The sequence below is a fragment of the Lepisosteus oculatus genome, chromosome 1, assembly GCF_040954835.1.
Source record: "Lepisosteus oculatus isolate fLepOcu1 chromosome 1, fLepOcu1.hap2, whole genome shotgun sequence".
NCBI lineage: Eukaryota > Metazoa > Chordata > Actinopteri > Semionotiformes > Lepisosteidae > Lepisosteus > Lepisosteus oculatus.
This window is the reverse complement of record NC_090696.1, coordinates 62,393,333-62,410,052: the sequence shown is the minus strand read 5'-3', so window position 1 is coordinate 62,410,052 and position 16,720 is coordinate 62,393,333. Positions and strand designations below refer to the sequence as shown.

General features: G+C 37.6%; 1 protein-coding gene across 2 annotated transcripts in view; it reads right to left on the bottom strand.

Annotated features, from left to right (window-relative positions):
• The window catches only part of ccdc149a (coiled-coil domain containing 149a), a 35,297-nt gene extending 23,505 nt beyond the window's left edge, over nt 1-11,792 (bottom strand). The window contains exons 1-5 of one of the 2 annotated variants that reach the window (XM_015345278.2): nt 11,611-11,792; nt 4,375-4,536; nt 3,789-3,827; nt 2,496-2,603; nt 473-589 (exon numbers count right to left, since the gene is read on the bottom strand). In XM_015345278.2, coding sequence (XP_015200764.2) covers nt 473-589; nt 2,496-2,603; nt 3,789-3,827; nt 4,375-4,536; nt 11,611-11,661 — 477 coding nt within the window. In that variant the 5' untranslated portion in view covers nt 11,662-11,792. The remainder of the gene's footprint in view (nt 1-472; nt 590-2,495; nt 2,604-3,788; nt 3,828-4,374; nt 4,537-11,610) is intronic. The other variant, XM_015345279.2, reaches the window with a different exon arrangement.
• Between the last annotated feature and the right edge of the window lie 4,928 nt (nt 11,793-16,720).

The window sequence follows — 16,720 nt, the reverse complement described above, 5'->3', positions numbered from 1 at the left end:
CATGGATCTAATAATATAAAATTTAGTTTTGCATCTGGATTGTGGATTTACTTGACAGGAAACTGGATTTTTATTCTTTCAAAAAACAAAAACAGATCAACTTATTGCAGTATGAACTATCCACTAGGGACAGCTAAAACCTTACAATTTAAATTAAATATAACATAACATCACTTTATTAGCCCTATACAATTTCTTGCATTAGGAATTCGTCTTTTCGCATACCCCAGCTTGCTCTCCATGAGGAAGGAATAAAGGAATAAAGGAATCATCTTTCTAGAACTGGCATAATAACAGCTGTCAGCAGATTGTAAGTAAAACAAGCAACATGGGCCTCCATGAAAAACAACTGATCATGGCTGGCCCATGAACCTTTGCACTCTCGTGCTATAGTGAAATACATCCATCGCATACATTATGGTGTGTATCAAAATGAAGCGTCTTTCAGAAAGAAGCGCGGCAGCCTCCATACTTGTTCTCGTGCTTTCTCTAGCTGCTGAACAAGGTCTTCGCGCTCGTGTGCGGGAAAGTGGCGAGCTCCAACTTCTTCGTCACCCAGCCTCTGCTTGGCAATCGTCATGCGCAAGAGCTGAGGAGAAAACAAAGAGCATCTGTTCTTCGGAGTTTGCCAATTATTCTTTTATTGTGTTGGTTCAATGTCGGGTCATTCCATGTCAATTGTAAGCATCAAATGCACTGAATGGTCTAAGAATTCAGCACATCAGCTGATCCACTTAAAAGTGGCTCATACATTCGGTCTTACACCACTCTGGTAGGTACAAAGAAAAGGACAGTTGGGTTTGTGTGTCTGGGGTGACGTTTACATAAGGTATTTGCATTGGTACTTGGCATGCCCTAAAACAAATACATTTTGGCAACATGTGGTGTTTACAAGAGTCTCTCTCTAATGTGAATTGTGGTGCTCCATTTCTAAGAGGTATGTGCGTTGGTAGACCTCTCTCTCAACTAACTATCAACAAAATCTTTTTTTTTTCTGGCAATGATAATGGCAGCAAAGAAAACCATTTTAAAGGGTTGGCTAGAACCTGCTATTCTTTTCGCATCCGTTTGACTATACTATTTCTATGACATCTTGCTTCTAGAAAGATCCACAGCTCAGTCATCTCAAGCTTTCTCAGTCACAGTGTCAACCTGGGAATTCTGCTGAAGTAGCACTGTTATGTCATGTCAAGTTGTGGCTTAGTGTGCCTCATGGAAGTCAATACTGCATTTTATTTTATGATGTATTTTCCCTCCTGTTCTCTATCAGGAAACTTGTTTTATGAGGATCATGCCACTATTGTCACTTGTTCGCACACCTCAGGGATTTAAAATTTAAATCAAAAATTAAAATTGAAAATAAAGAAATCTTCACCAAAAAAAAAACAACAAGCTTGAAAGAACACAATCTTCAGAAATGTGAACATCTAGGGCTCTAAGCAGCTCAAACAGAAATCTCCTTAGCCAGCTGTGACCAGGATTCCTCAAATGGCGTCACATTCTTCAGTGAAGCAGAGATTGGGTGGCCTTTAGTGGGCCTGTGTACTCAGTTTGCAGAACGATAGCAACTCCTGTGGCTTGTCAGGTCTCACTAGGCTAGTACTGATAAAAGAAGCATCTTCCCTCTGCTGATTAGGCTGTGTTGCTGGCAGAGTACACAGGGTGAACACCCTGACAAATGCACATATCAGAAGAAGCGTCTGTAGATTTGCTCTCCTACAGATGTACAAGGGGCATTGCAGCCAGCAAACCGAATTCCAAATCCCTTTCAAATGGTGAAAGGTGTGGGCTGGGGACAGGCTATAACAAATAATTGGTCATTCTTACATAAATCTCTAAGAATGTGTTTCCTTAAAATGGGAAATAAGTATGTGATTTTTATATATACTGTACAACCAATTTGGAACCACCAATTTTTTGGAGACGCCCTACACTAGCAAAGCCATGCAGGAAAGAATAAAATATACTAACATGCTCCTTCAACTTCCCAAGCTGTAGAGGTATTGATTATTTGACGTAGCTGCAAGCTCAACAGTGCCTGAGAAAGTCTGCAACAATCTGAGGACTAGCATGAGTGCAAATCGGCAGATTAGATTTGCAAGATGTGCGCCAGCACTTGGAGAATACTAGGGCAGTCAGATAGTGACTTGATCCAGCTAAGAACAACCAGGGAGTGCAGAGTAGCTCCTTGTTAGAGCCCTTCTAGAGGCCCTTGAAACATTTTAAAATTTGGGCAGTTCCATTTGATAAATGCATTACTATTCTTCTTCACATTACACACAATTCATATTGTGTAATTTCCTTTGCTCAGGAAAAAAAATAACAATAATTATAAAAAAGTTAAAAAAAACAACATGGCAAAAACAAAAAATCTGGTTTGATTCTTGGTTGGTATTTTTCCCAAGGGGGAAAGTGCTCGCATATGCATGTTTTCTTCCAGGTGGTTGTCTGAGGCTGTGATTTATGGATCAGTGTGGAAAGATGGGAGGGTGTACCTTGTTATCCCCTTGGGCCTCTGCCAGCCTCTGATTCAGCTCCTTGATTTCCTCGGCTAGCTGTTTACTGCGTTCCCGAGAATCTCTCAACAGCTGGGCAAGATTCACCTGAACAACAACAGGACACACTTTCCCAAATGGTAGTAGTGGGGCTCTTAACAGGTTCCCCTCTTCAGCAGACTTTGAATTTGCAACACAAAGCAACAATCAGCAATTCCGCTTGTACAGATGTTCCTGCATTGCTTGGTTTGTTTCAGAGAACTTTTTGTTGGCAAAGCCTTAAAAGCCAATTATGTATTGATGAGTCTAAACGACTTGTTTCCCCAATCAGTACATTCAGTCTGCTTTAATCTTTTAGATGTTGAAAAGGAAGTGGCTAATGAAGATCAAAATGAGCACACTCAGACAGAGTGGAATGTGGAATTCTTCACAAAGAAAATAACATTGAACTTTAGATTTTTCTTAGCTACAGAGAAGTATCAAATTTGTTAGAGCTCTGTGAACATGCAACAGTCAGGATACACAGACAACTTATCATATCAGACACTATAATACGCAGTATATTTAAATTTCAGAAAGCTTTTGATAAACCTTTTCATGAAAGATCCTTCCACCCATCCCATCTTCCATCCATCCATCTATTTGCTCGATTCAATACAGGGGCAGAGGGGAGCTGTAGCCTATCCCAGCAAGTGCAATATCCCCTGGACACAAAGCCAATCCATTGCAGGGTGTACACAGACATAAACATGCACACACTCACACCAGATTCACATACAGTACATGGATGTCTTTGGACAACCCATGTGAACATGGGGAAAACATACAAACTCTACGCAGACAGCACCCCAGATCCGGAACTGAACCCAGGGCATGTTAACCAATGCACAAGTCCTTCATAAAAAATTAACCCTCAAATTGTAAGTAATAGGCATAGATGGAGAATTACCAGTTACAAACTAAAATAAATGTTCAACTCTGAAGGGTTAAAGGAACTAAATATTTTTTAGTCTAAAAAAATAAGTCTATGAAGGTACCATACTCCAGTATTCAAAATCCTCAAAGTTATTGATGAATGTAACCCTATGGACTTCTTCAGAATCAACAGTAAAACACAAGCTAGAGAACGCAAATGGCAGCTAAGAGGGAGTCCTTCTAACACTGAAAACAGAAGTCACAGTACATAAAGCTTTCTTTTTCCTGCTACCACTCAGTTAACAAAAACACAAAAACAAGAATGTCCACCGTGTATCCTAAAACATTTGCTTAACATGCCTTTGATCCACAACATACCTGGTTTCTTTTTTCTGGTGGCAAGGTAGGATCCCCATCCTGCAAAACAGAATTTCATAGCCGTAACAATTATTTTAACATAATGATACTGTTATTAGCGCAACGTTACTCACACAAGAGCCATTCAATCTCACTCCTGTTACTCACACAAGAGCTACGCAATGTTACTCCTGTTACTCACACAAGAGCCATTCAATGTCACTCCTGTTACTCACACAAGAGCCACACAATGTTACTCCTGTTACTCACACAAGAGCCATGCAATGTTACTCCTGTTACTCACACAAGAGCCACGCAATGTTACTCCTGTTACTCACACAAGGGCCATTCAACGTTACTCCTGTTACTCACACAACAGCCATTCAATCACAGTTCCTACTAAGCCCCATGCTGCACCTATCAAGAACTACTTGGATTCTTGTGGTCCATGTGGAGAGTCTATGGAGGCAGTCATGATTGAAAGGGGGATTCCATATATACCCAAGAACCAAGACAAGCCTGAAAAGCAGGGGGGGCGCAATGCTAAAGCAGTTCTGCGTCTAACACATCTAACAGGCAGAGTGGATGAGGGGAAGATAAATCTTACAATGAGCTCTCTGTACTTTTTCTTCAGGCCTTGGTGCCGCTCCCTCAACTGGTTGGCCATCAGTTTGTACTGGTCTCGCTCCTGCTGGCAGGTGTCCAGCTCCTTGGACAAGATAAGCAGAGCTTCCTTTTTGCTCTCCAGCTTCCTTTTGCATATCAGGAACTAGAACAGGAGATAAGGAGAGTTTTTAAAACTGGTGTTGTAAGGAAATCCATAGCTAAAGCATGAGTTTGCAGGCAGACTATATTTACTTACCGTATGCTATTAGCAAAAGAAAAATCAGCACATATTGTACTGTAGAGCTGTCAATACAGAAGAATACACTCCTTCAAGTTTGAAGGAATTTCTGATCAGTGGATCTTTTCCTTCCACTAATAGTCAAGTAATGACATTCAGTAAAAAAACAACCCTCCATTTTAAGAGCAAAATGAAAATCGATCAAGTTTCATCTGAACAACATTATGTCTAAACTACATAAAAAAGCAAGCAATTACTCTTTTGATATCTGAAACTGCTTTCACAATCTTTTACTCTATGTGAAACATTTCATGCATCTTTCCATTAACACTAATTGCAGATGTTATCTAAGGCTGTGTAATAGCCATTATTGCTAATTACTCACTCAGAATCAAGCTACAGTATAGAGCCGAAATGTGACACAAACAGATGTCAGTACACTTAAAAAACTCTTTAATAGGCAAAGCCATATTTGATTGAACACTGCTAATCTCTGGAGGTAATAGAAACTTAGATTAAACACAAATATACTGTAGATTGGAATGGACACTAATTCATTCCCTATCCTTTAGTTTTACAAACACAACATAACACAGACACTCATGTCGAACCTGATATTTACACTACTGGCGCTTAAATACATAAGGTTATTCAACACTCACACTGTTTTAGAGCAGTTTTGAATTACTTTGCTGTCAAACACCCAAACAAGACTCTCCGTCCTGACATGTCAGCTGAAGACAACTGGGTTATTAGACGTCATCTGCATTTATTTAAAATAATGTAAGTGTAGGCTTACACTGAAAACTGGGACCTAAAAGTTTTTGTATTTGAAAAAAATAAATAATTTGGACACACAAATCTAGATCCTACAACAGAATTGTAAACACTGTAATTTTTAGATTCTCTCCTTCTTAAATATCAAAACCATATTTATATTTGAAAACAAAATCCAAAAGTATACATTCTTTTTTAATTTTACCATTTGCTTGCCTGGAGTTTCTTCAGTATATCTAGTGAAGATCATATGATTACATATGAAATGTTCATAGAGTAAATAATTCTGAGTGAGTATTTCAGAATGATCATAATGGGTTTGTCAATTTACACCTCAAAGAAACCCTGAAAGAAAAAATAAAACTCACATATGGTCAGTTATTGCCTGTTTCCTCGTATGTTTCAATATTCAGTGATGCTTCCATAAAACTGTGCTCTTAATGATGCAAATATGAAAATTTCAGAGAAATGCATATCGTTTGAGATCTAGAATAAAGCACACTGTGAGACCTCACAAATAAAAGTAGTGTGCTTCAGCTTTAGATAGAGTCCTTATGCAAAACATTTGGAATAGGTCTTACTGATCATGCAGAATAGGGCAGAAATGAAAGCTTCAGAACCTACATACTAAGTGATTAATGGTTACTAATGATTCTCCAGGGAGAATCATTAAGAAAATCTTCAGACTGTTACCCTGCAGCAAAATATTTTTAGAACTGATTCAGGATAAATGAACACACACAAACTGACAGGTATGCATATTGTCTTTCATCTTCCTCCATAGATTGGCCGTTTGATACTTACTGGATACAGGGGAGTTCTCAATTTCACAGTCATGCGTACTGTAAGAGTCCACATAAATTTGCAGCTGCGTAAAGTTGGCCCTTCTACAAACAGTACAAACGATGAAACCCACCGCATATGTTAGTGTTCTGTTTGTACCGCTGAAAGCAGCTTCCTACATAGCTGCTTTCATTAATGAGATATAGTCCCATATTTTGGGGGGTAATTGTGTGACTTTGTACAATGAACTTGACCACTTGTTACACAGTCTGAGCAGTTCAGGCACTAAATTACTGTATGAGAGGAGAATTATATCTGCAATTCACTTTCTCTGTCTGGGAGAGTGGGTTGGAGATTTTTCATTTAAATAATGTTTTCTGTGCATTATCTCAGTTGAGAAAGCAGCACAAACTACTTTTCAACAGCACAAACGGAGCACTAACGGATGCGGTGGGTTTAATTGTTCATGCTACTGGTATGGGGCCAATTTCACAGAGCCGTCTCAACCACAAGCACGACTAAATGATAATGCTCCACAAGCACAACAGATCAATAGGTGTCATTTGCATGAGTGTTTTTAGAAAAATAAAGTGTGTGTAGTTTTTGGACATGGACTAAAATGTTATTTGGAAATTATTCTGATTAAATTGCTTGCTTATCTATCATTGACGTGTTGGAAGCTTGACTAAGTCAGTGAACTGCCACTCATTATCGGGAATGTTCAGAGCCAGCAATTTTTTCAACTTGAAAAAAAAAAACATTTTTAGCAGCCAGATAGTCAGCCAGTGATAGGTCACAATCTAGGAGATCACAAGTCATATTTTCACACTGCCAGTTCCACTGTGACAGAAACATCAGGGATACAACAACAATCCGTGCATCAGCAGTTCAACTTTGAGGAGACAGATAAAAAAGTCATAGTTTGCTGGCCTGATGACCACACAACGTTCATTAACACAACAGAAATGACGCTGCCTCTGGTGGACTAGTTTGCAGTGGCAAGTGACGGATTAAGATTTTGTGAAGACCACCCTGCTAGATGTCAGTAGATGTGATGCAAATGTTCAGAATGATATGCTAATTGTTGTGTACAACAGATCAATTAATGCAGAGCCATAAGTTTATTTTGATACTCAGTACTAAAAAACAAATACATGGTATAAAGCAAAGATTTCATCATAAAAAGGTATAATCACGCTCTTTTTTACAACAGACAACCTTAATCACAGACATTTGTTTTTATCTACCTGCCAAGCCTACATTCAATTATTTAGCATACTGTATGCATCTCAAATGTTAGTGAGCTTCTGGAAATAATGAAACCCTGGGTAGTTATATTAACTGTTGTCTTGTAGTTCATCTAGATTTAAGAATTATTAATATAATGCTCTAATATAAAACAACTATTGTATTATTTAATTTTATTATGTATCCCCAGTGCTACTTTTCAAGATTGATTTTATATATTCCATATACAGAGAGAGCTTGGCAAGGATCAAACTCTCAGCAAGGCAGGAACTATATTTAGCACTACAACAACACAGCCCATGTTTAAAAATGATGTACAGTAAGATAGAGAAGATAGTATTGGTTCCTCTTTATTCTTTATCAAATTTTTTCTTAAGTCTTGAAATCCTGGAACAAAACTATGTCCACCTAAAAAACCTATTACCAATTTGAATTATGAAATTTACACAAGATGTAGAAACAGGGATCTTTACATCTGTGGGCACATTGAAAATTGCACTTTGGTTTTATTTTAATTATTGAGAAAGAACTATTAGGGAAAAAAAGCATAATATAAAAGCTTATGATGAGGCAGTAATGGAAAATGTATGAAGGGAGAACTTGAATATTTTAAATGCATTTCTCTGAGATTTGGACATAGAGGTCTTATCTTTATCTATTCTAGAACAACTGATGAAATGGTGACAAGACTAAGCATGAAAACTGTGTACAGTTTAATCGTATGTAGTGTTTAATATGACAAAGGCTTTCATTTAGATGCAGATCACCATTCATTATGTTACAGCTGTTTAGAGTACATGCGCATGTTTAGAAACCAAGCTGTCCATTTCAAAATTATCCAGGTGTCTAAATATCTGCCGTTCCTGCTGTCTTCACATACCAACAGGATTTTAGAGTTAGATTTGGCAATGAAGACTAGCTTTATTATAATTATTAATTATTATAATTATAATTATTAATTACTTCTCAAATATCAAAATAAGAAGTATAACTTTTTAAGGCAAATATAAGAAATACCTTGCTAAACACACACCTGTATTGAGTTTTGAAAAAAAATATATCAGCTAACTGAGATGGACTACCAATTTGCACTCAGGCCAAAACATTAATTTAGGAATGACAATACAGGAATAAGATCACAGAGCATAGCTTTGTAATGGTAAAGTTAAACATTTTCTAAAAATAATCATCCACAGTTCCATTTTCTTTAAAAGTGATGAACAGTTCTGGATTCATTCTTCTGGAACCAATCCAACATGTACAATGATTCATTATTCTTTTATCACTCCTAAAATCATATCGGCTGTAATAACATGCAATAATATGCAAATCTACATCCCCATTTCTGTTGTGATCACCACTGTACAGTATGTCAGCACAAAAGCAAAAGTCTCGAAGTATACTGTGAAACTTTTCACAACCATTTCTCCATCATGGCCCCAGACAACAACCTTCTGCTAACTTGTACTAAGGTACTGCTAATCTGCATTAGCCTTAATTTACAGTACCCTCCCCCACCTGAGCTACTAAACCAACACCATGTTCTGTACTGTAGCAGTGGAAAAATAAACTATTGAACAGGCTGAGATAAAAATTGAAACACCCATATTTAACTCTGAAAGGCACCAGCTTGCACTCTAAAAAAAGCTCACTTGTCTCCAATACAATTTGTCACTGAATATCAGTATTCAACCATATTTTAATAATGAAAATAAGAACTGACACAATCTGAAAAATGACTATAATGGAATACTAATACACTTTCCACCAAAAAAAAATTAAAGTAGCTTGTTTGAAAACTGACAAGTATGTAAATACTCAACATGTAATACAGAGAATAAATGCTTGATACAAAGTTTTGAATCATGCAGAAAGCTTTATTTTATGACTACAATAAATGTACGAATATTACACTTACAGTATATAATGCACTTATACTGTATAGATTCAAAGTACTGCTAATAAGAGAGTATACTTCTCAGCAGTTGTTCTTAGCAGTAGCGTTTTAATTATTACTCTAAAATTACAAAGCATTTTAGATACTGAAGCATTACTGCAGTTTTATGAGAGCACAAAACCACATGACTGTTTGTGAGATACAGAAAACAGCAATCTACAGGTTCAAATTAGACAAGGGGAATCTACAAAACTGCTTACAAAACAAATTTTGCTACTCTGAGCTGTTTTTTTCCTCTCCTTGTGCCTCCCTTCCAGCGCAGTCAAATTGTAAATATTTGCATGTTCTGCCAGTCATATGTCTTCAGGGCACTTTGCTTTGCTTTTAGGTATTGTAAAAATTACTTCCTCAATTACTGCTATTAAATTAATCCTTCTCATTTACATCAACATAGCTACTATGTAAGGTCCCACATGAAATCTCTCTTAAGAAAAAAAAAAAGTTCATGGTACTAAAAAAACATCTTAACATCTTATCAAATTGGTTGTTAATTTTGAGGAAAATGTATCCTTTTCTCCAACATCTTCTGCTGTAATGTACTGTAACAGTGAAGCTTACAAAATGAAGGGAGCTTCTAAAGGAGATGAGAGCCCGATACCTAACACTTTGCCTAGGTGTATTACAGTCTGTTTTTCATTACAGTGTGGAAGTAGCCTCTACAGTACGTGATCCTTTTCCCTGTCTATATGACTGTTCTTCTCTCTTACCTTGGTACAATTTGTCACCATAAATAAACCAGTGAAGAAAACATGATCAAAACAGATCAAACCAATCAATGTATCTGCTTCAAAACAACTCCTGACTTTTCTGAAAGTATAGTATGTATTTCCATCTATTCATTTTCTAACTGCTTTCTCCAGTTCAGGGTAGCAGGGCAGCAGAGCCCATCCTGGCAAGCGACAGATGCAAAACAGGATACACCCTGGGAGGGACACCAGTCTGTTGCAGGGCAGAGTTTAATGTATTTGGAATTATCAGACCTCCTGTCTGAGGCTCTTGATGTAAATACCAGCATATTTAAATTCTTAACAATTGCTACTGTTGTTTTGGAAAATTTTATTTTCTCCCTATATAAACAGCATCCCACAGATGTGCTTAACTGTAAAGCCATCTTTTTAAAATCAGTAACATGGGCAATTAATGATCAATAACTTAAATCATGACACATTTCATGGGAAGAGATGTAGATGTAGATGTAGATGTATGATGTAATGTTACATATTCGAACTGTCCACCTCATTATCTGACTTTCGATGCACTTTGGTATACATGCACGTAACGGTACCTTGCAAAAGTATTCACCCCCTTTCGTCGATGTTCCATCTTGTTTTAATCACAAATCATGTACAGTATGCACGTCTTTAAAGTTTCTTGGTTTAAAATTGAACGTTCAAAATGAACACTTTTATGGCTAAAACAAGTTAAATGTCAGCACCAACTGCAAAGAAAACTTCAAGTTATAAAATCAGGTATATTAAGTTTTGTATCCAGCAACGATGCATTACCGTTTTCAGGATTTTAGTATGTAAAATGTAAAACAGAAATAAAATTAATAAAAGGTTTAATATGTCCCACGATATTTTCGTGTTTAAAATTAAATAGAAAATCCGTTTCAAGATTCTCAGCTCATATTTTCATATGGTCCCATATGTTACGGATCCTGTCTGGAAACGTTTACAGGTGTCCTAAATTACACCACCATTGGCAATCAGCTGTTACAGTACACGCTGAATGCTATTCCAGTAGATACAAAATGGTTACAAGCGTACACACTAAATTGGGATTTGTGACCGCTGCAGATATATTACAAACTGCACAAGAACAAAGCTCTAATCTTAGATACATCACGACCTTTTGGTTGGTACTGTACATTATTTTCAGTATTTGTTAATAACATATGGTAGTATTTGTGCTAAAACGGGCCGTCCAATGCGTACTTGCCACCAAGATTCAATACAATTACGCATACAAATGACATTTGAAATGCTCCCTATGTAAATTTACCAAGTTACCGGTAACCTTCAGGTGCAACGCCACATAATTTTCCCCGTTTTTTTTTCCCTGAAAGCTGAAAGTGTATTATAACCAGACAGCATTTAATTCCTGGTACTCATATTCTAGTTCAGACCACAGCATAAAAACTGCTTTTTTCCCATCTGGAAACGCCGTGTCGTGTCCCACGCATACTAGATCATCTAGTATTTGACACTCCGATAAGACATTTGCGCACTCACCTCACTAACCAACCCCTGCCAGTCGCTTTCGCTTCTTTTGGAAGAAGTCATTTCTCTTCGGGTTTTTCTAATACTATAAGAAAGTATCGTCGTTGATGCAATAAAACAAGCCAGGTATGTAATTCGGGAATCTCCTCGCAAACCCCTCCTCTACGGGCTCTACCTCACTTCCATCCCCTTCTGTTTACCCTACGTCAGCTCCCAGCTGCAAGGCGGAGTCAGGATGTGAGGATACAGGGAACCGGATTCTGATGGAAATCCGTCACAACCCCCGGCCAGGCTGAGGAAGCCTGTGGAGGTTCCTGCACCGTCGTTTTTCTTTTTGATGCAAGAGCGTGCTTGTCAGGAAGATCTACGTTTTCATATCTTCCCCACTCACGTCTCTGTTTAAAATGCTGTCTGCAAATAATGAAGTCATTCGTGCATGTCGCAAAACATAATGTTATTATGTTTCTGTTTATCAACAAAATATTCATAATTGTATTATTCTTTTTTCCAAAAATATTATGTTCCTATGTGTTATTTTATTCAATCTCATATAATAATAATAATAATAATAATAATAATAATAATAATAATAATAATAATAATAATACATTTTCTTTATACCATTATTTCTTACTAGTTATTACTATATTATTAGGTTCTTACCGGTGCAGCGTGCATATCCTAAATACCTGTAGTTCTCCAGTAACTGAAAATCAGGGACATATCTGCAGCTTGTGATGGGGACTGCATGCACACAAATGAACATCTCCATTTCAGATACCAGAATGCATTACTGACTGGACACCTAAAGATGACAAACCAGTGGTAAACCCTGATGCTTAATATCCCTCCAATATTAGCTAGTAAGACTTGAGGTTAGGAAAGACACTCCATTTAGATTTGGTGCTGTTTGCAGGGGAGGCGACTTCATGGAGCTTGTAGATCATTATTTAATGGAAGCACTCACAAGTCCTCATACACATTGCCCAGGATTGATGAGGTACAGTACTAGCAAATCAAGCTTTCATTGGATACTGCTTTATTGTTCTCTCCTTTCCATGGATGCCAGGACTCAAAACATCTTGGTACCCACTGACTGTTTCACCAGGTTGCCTAAAAGTCCCCAATGTTGCTTTAAGGGATAGTAGGACTCAGCAGGGAACCAGAGGAGCACCACAGCATCAGTGGGTCCAGAAAACACAAACTGCCTCTCCACCAACCTTGAGGCAGAGTAGTAGTTTAACTGGACACTGGACATCCAGTAAGCCACCCGGATCTCCAGGCAGTCCTTAAGGTATTGTAGCACCCTTGCCTGGCATTGTGGCCGAAGAGCTCCCGGCTGGGTTGTGTGGCGAGGGGCAGGACAGGAGTAGTAGTGGCCAGGGTGAGGACTAGGAGAGCCTCTGGCCAGTGCAGCTGACCAATTGTGGAACAGGTGTACACAGTCGCGAGATTGCCTGGACTCATGTAAATAGTTTCCCTGGTTTTGCACCCCTTTTGTACCCAATTACCATCATGTTTAGCTAGTAGTTGCACACTCCTGTGGGACTGGGATGTTACTAGACGGCAAGAATGACTCTGGAGGGATGATGACTGCTTCATTATGAGGAGCAGCTGCAGCAGTGCATGAAGTCATGTCTTCTCCTGGGAGCACATGTCAGTGACAGGGATCTGGTGTAGGAGACAATATGACTGGAACTGTAGGGGTTGGGTGTTGGGAATTTTACCCTGGGGAGCTGGGTTGAGATTTCAGTCCCCTCTACAAGACTGTCCCTGAAACCTGCCAGAACTCATGCTGGCAACATGGAGATCAGCAGTATTACAGTACCTTATAGATTTCAGGTCCTGGGTTCTATACTATATATGGATGTCTTCAATGTTTATGTGGATTTTCTTCAAGTGCTCCAATTTCCTTTCACCTTTCCAAATACTTGCTAGTTTATACATATTTATGTGTGCCCTGCAACAGACTGTCAATCTGTCCAGGGTATAGTCCCTGTATCCCCTAATGGATTAGGCTCAACCTCAGGACCATCTGTCAGAGTGTCAGAATACAAGGATGTTTACAAATCAGAGAGATATTTGTTCCATAGATCATCTGTTTCAAGGAAACCACTATGTCTGCTGATTTTCATTTCAACTGAGCTGCATTCTTGTTTTGTTTACATGTCTTTTGGATCACAAATACCTGATGTCAAGTGTATTGGTCCAAAAAAGTTGAATATGAAACTCAAGGCAGTCTCCTAAATGTGTTTATTAAGAGGGTGCTTTCTTATTCCTGTCTGAGTGAATGACCATGTTACAGAATGATCGGTCCCCTGCTCACTGCAGCACACACACAACTACACATACTTGACAACAAAGTCTCTAATTAAATAAACAAACATTTATTTATCTCACTAACATCTCTTGTTTTGTATCTAGTGATTTATTTCATCAGTGCACTTATGTAGGTTGATTGCTACTGTAGATACACTGCTATGTAAAAGTTAACACAACACAAATTATACACACACTAACATAAACAAACAGCATTCACCATTTTATGTCTCCTTCTTTAAGCTCCAGGGATACCTTTATAGGTGCCTCCACAAAAAATGCTCTTATGGGAGGGGCTTAGTATAGAAAAGAGCCTAATCTCTTGCCACAGGGCAGATCAGTTTTTGGATCAGTGTAGGAGTGTAGGAGGTAAATTGTGTTAAGGGTACATTTATTGTGTATAATATTCAGCCATGTAAAAGCTTTGCCACTACAAAATGTTTTGCACATTTTGTTGGTTTCTGGAAGTTAAATTAAATATCATTATATTTATTCAGTCCTACTGTTGGTCTGTCCATAATTTGCAGTAAGTGCAGTAAGTTTTCTTAGCTACTGTACCTCCACCCTTATCTACCCACAAATAAACATACAATTTAACAAACAATTGCACAGTGTTTTTTGTCCTTCTACAGATGTTCAATTTCTGTGGGAACCAATGGTCTATTGGATGTTGGAGTAATGGATAATGAATGAATGATGAAACACATTTACAATCATGTTTATGACATTAGTTGTTCTTTATAGTGTCTATTGAAGTTGTTGGAACTGCAATAGATTTTCTTGAACACGAGGTGGTGCAACAGACTTCACTTAATTTGTATTTTGCTCAAGAGCTCCATCTCATGTTTCAGTTTTCGAAAACATTTTAACATTTAAAAATTGTTTTGCATTCTTATTTCAAATGAAAGTATGATAGTATGATTATTTATTTTTATGAATTTGATGCTGAAAAATATTACATTTTATAAGGTAAATGTATGTGTTTTAGGAAGTACAGCTCTACAGTTATTCTTTGAAGGTTCCCTTTAGTTCTTCATGTACAGTATTGGATATACTGTATGTTATCTGCGATGATTACATTATGTTTCTACAAGAAAGTAACTGTATTTGCACTTACACAAAAACATCAGAGCAGTTACTGTCATAATTCTTAGCCAGAATGATGGTCTGATAAGATTTGGTTTGATTAGTTTTCCTGCTTGTATTAATATACAGTTTAATTTGCTTAGAATTTTTCAATGATCAAGACAGTCAAGTGCTAAATGCCTTTTATTTGTATTTTATGTTAGTTGTGTGGATGTGCATATTTGTTGTTACATTAACTACATTAAAGGGAGTTATTCTGGAGTTATTAGTATTGATTTTAAGATATGTTTTAGCCGTTTCACTCAGTAGTTTAAAAAACATTGACTGTTTTCCTTCACCTTCAAACTCAAATTCCTAAATGCCAGAAACATCAAGAGAATGTAATTATATCTGTTTATTTTTCATAAGTCAACTGAAATGCCAAGAGCACAATCGTAGGAGCCATGTTTTCAAATGGTTCCATCCATCCATTTTCTAACCACTTCTTCCAATTTAGGAGGTCATGGGGGAGCTATCCCAGCAAGCACTGGGCACACGGCAGTCCATCGCAGGGCACACAGAGACACAAATACACACTGAGTCACTTGGGCCAATTTACCTAGAAACCAATTAACCTACCAGTACTTTTGGATTGCAGGAGGAAACTGGAGTACCCAGAGGAAACCCACACAAACATAGGGAGAACACACAAACTCCACACAGGACTGGAATTGAACCTAGGGTCCCAGCACTGTGAAATGCTTCCTTTAAATAAAAGCTCCAATGGCAGCTGTTCCAGAAACACCAGTGGAAATTCATTTTCCACAGCAGCATAACGGTGATTCACCTGCTTTCCATTCAGCAGCAAGAAAAAAGCCAAACATTCTGATTTTGCAAGCTTTACTGAAAACATGACTTAAAAATGTGCATGCTATTTTTGTCAGTTTTTCCATAAACTATTTTTATACATAAAGAGGTATAAACGCACTTTCATTCACTTCTTCACTGTGGTGTTTTTGTGTTCAGACAGAATATACCGTACCTTGTCAAGGGAGACACCATTAAGACCAAACGTGAAACATTCATTACAGTGGTCTGTGGCTGATTTGTTAGGTCCAAGAGCCCATTGGGCCAAGAATTCCAGACCAAAGGTTTGATCAGCAATTTGTCCAATAGGCAATTGACAATTCCAGGGTTTTGATCTGATCTAATCACAATTCTAATACTACATAATGAGGTGTCAGAAAATCTGGTGATTTGTTAGAGCAATGATCCAGTGGACAAATGAGCAGACTGCCATAAAAAATACACTGTTTCAATGTGAACAGTTGGGAAGAATTCTAAGAATGTCCTTTGATCAATAAACTGCTACTGACCCAATAAAGTCAGTTATTCCATTTCAGAATTTGCAATATGAACTCGGCTCAGTATATTGACTTTAATAGTATTTTGAATAAGGAACAAGTAATAGGTTTATTCCATGCTAAAAAAAAGAAGAAAGAAACACAACATTTCGGCTATGGAGCCTTCTTCAGGTGTGAGTGTATTTTTAATAACTGAGTATACTGTATAATGAAGTAATATAATCATAATAACAATATGAGTAGTGTTCAGTGATGAACTGATACCTTTAAATGCATGTTTAGGATTAAACAGTGGAACAGATGATCCATGATTACATTTAACTTTTATATACTGTTAGATACTGAGGAAGAATATACTGAGACTGTTTTTCATT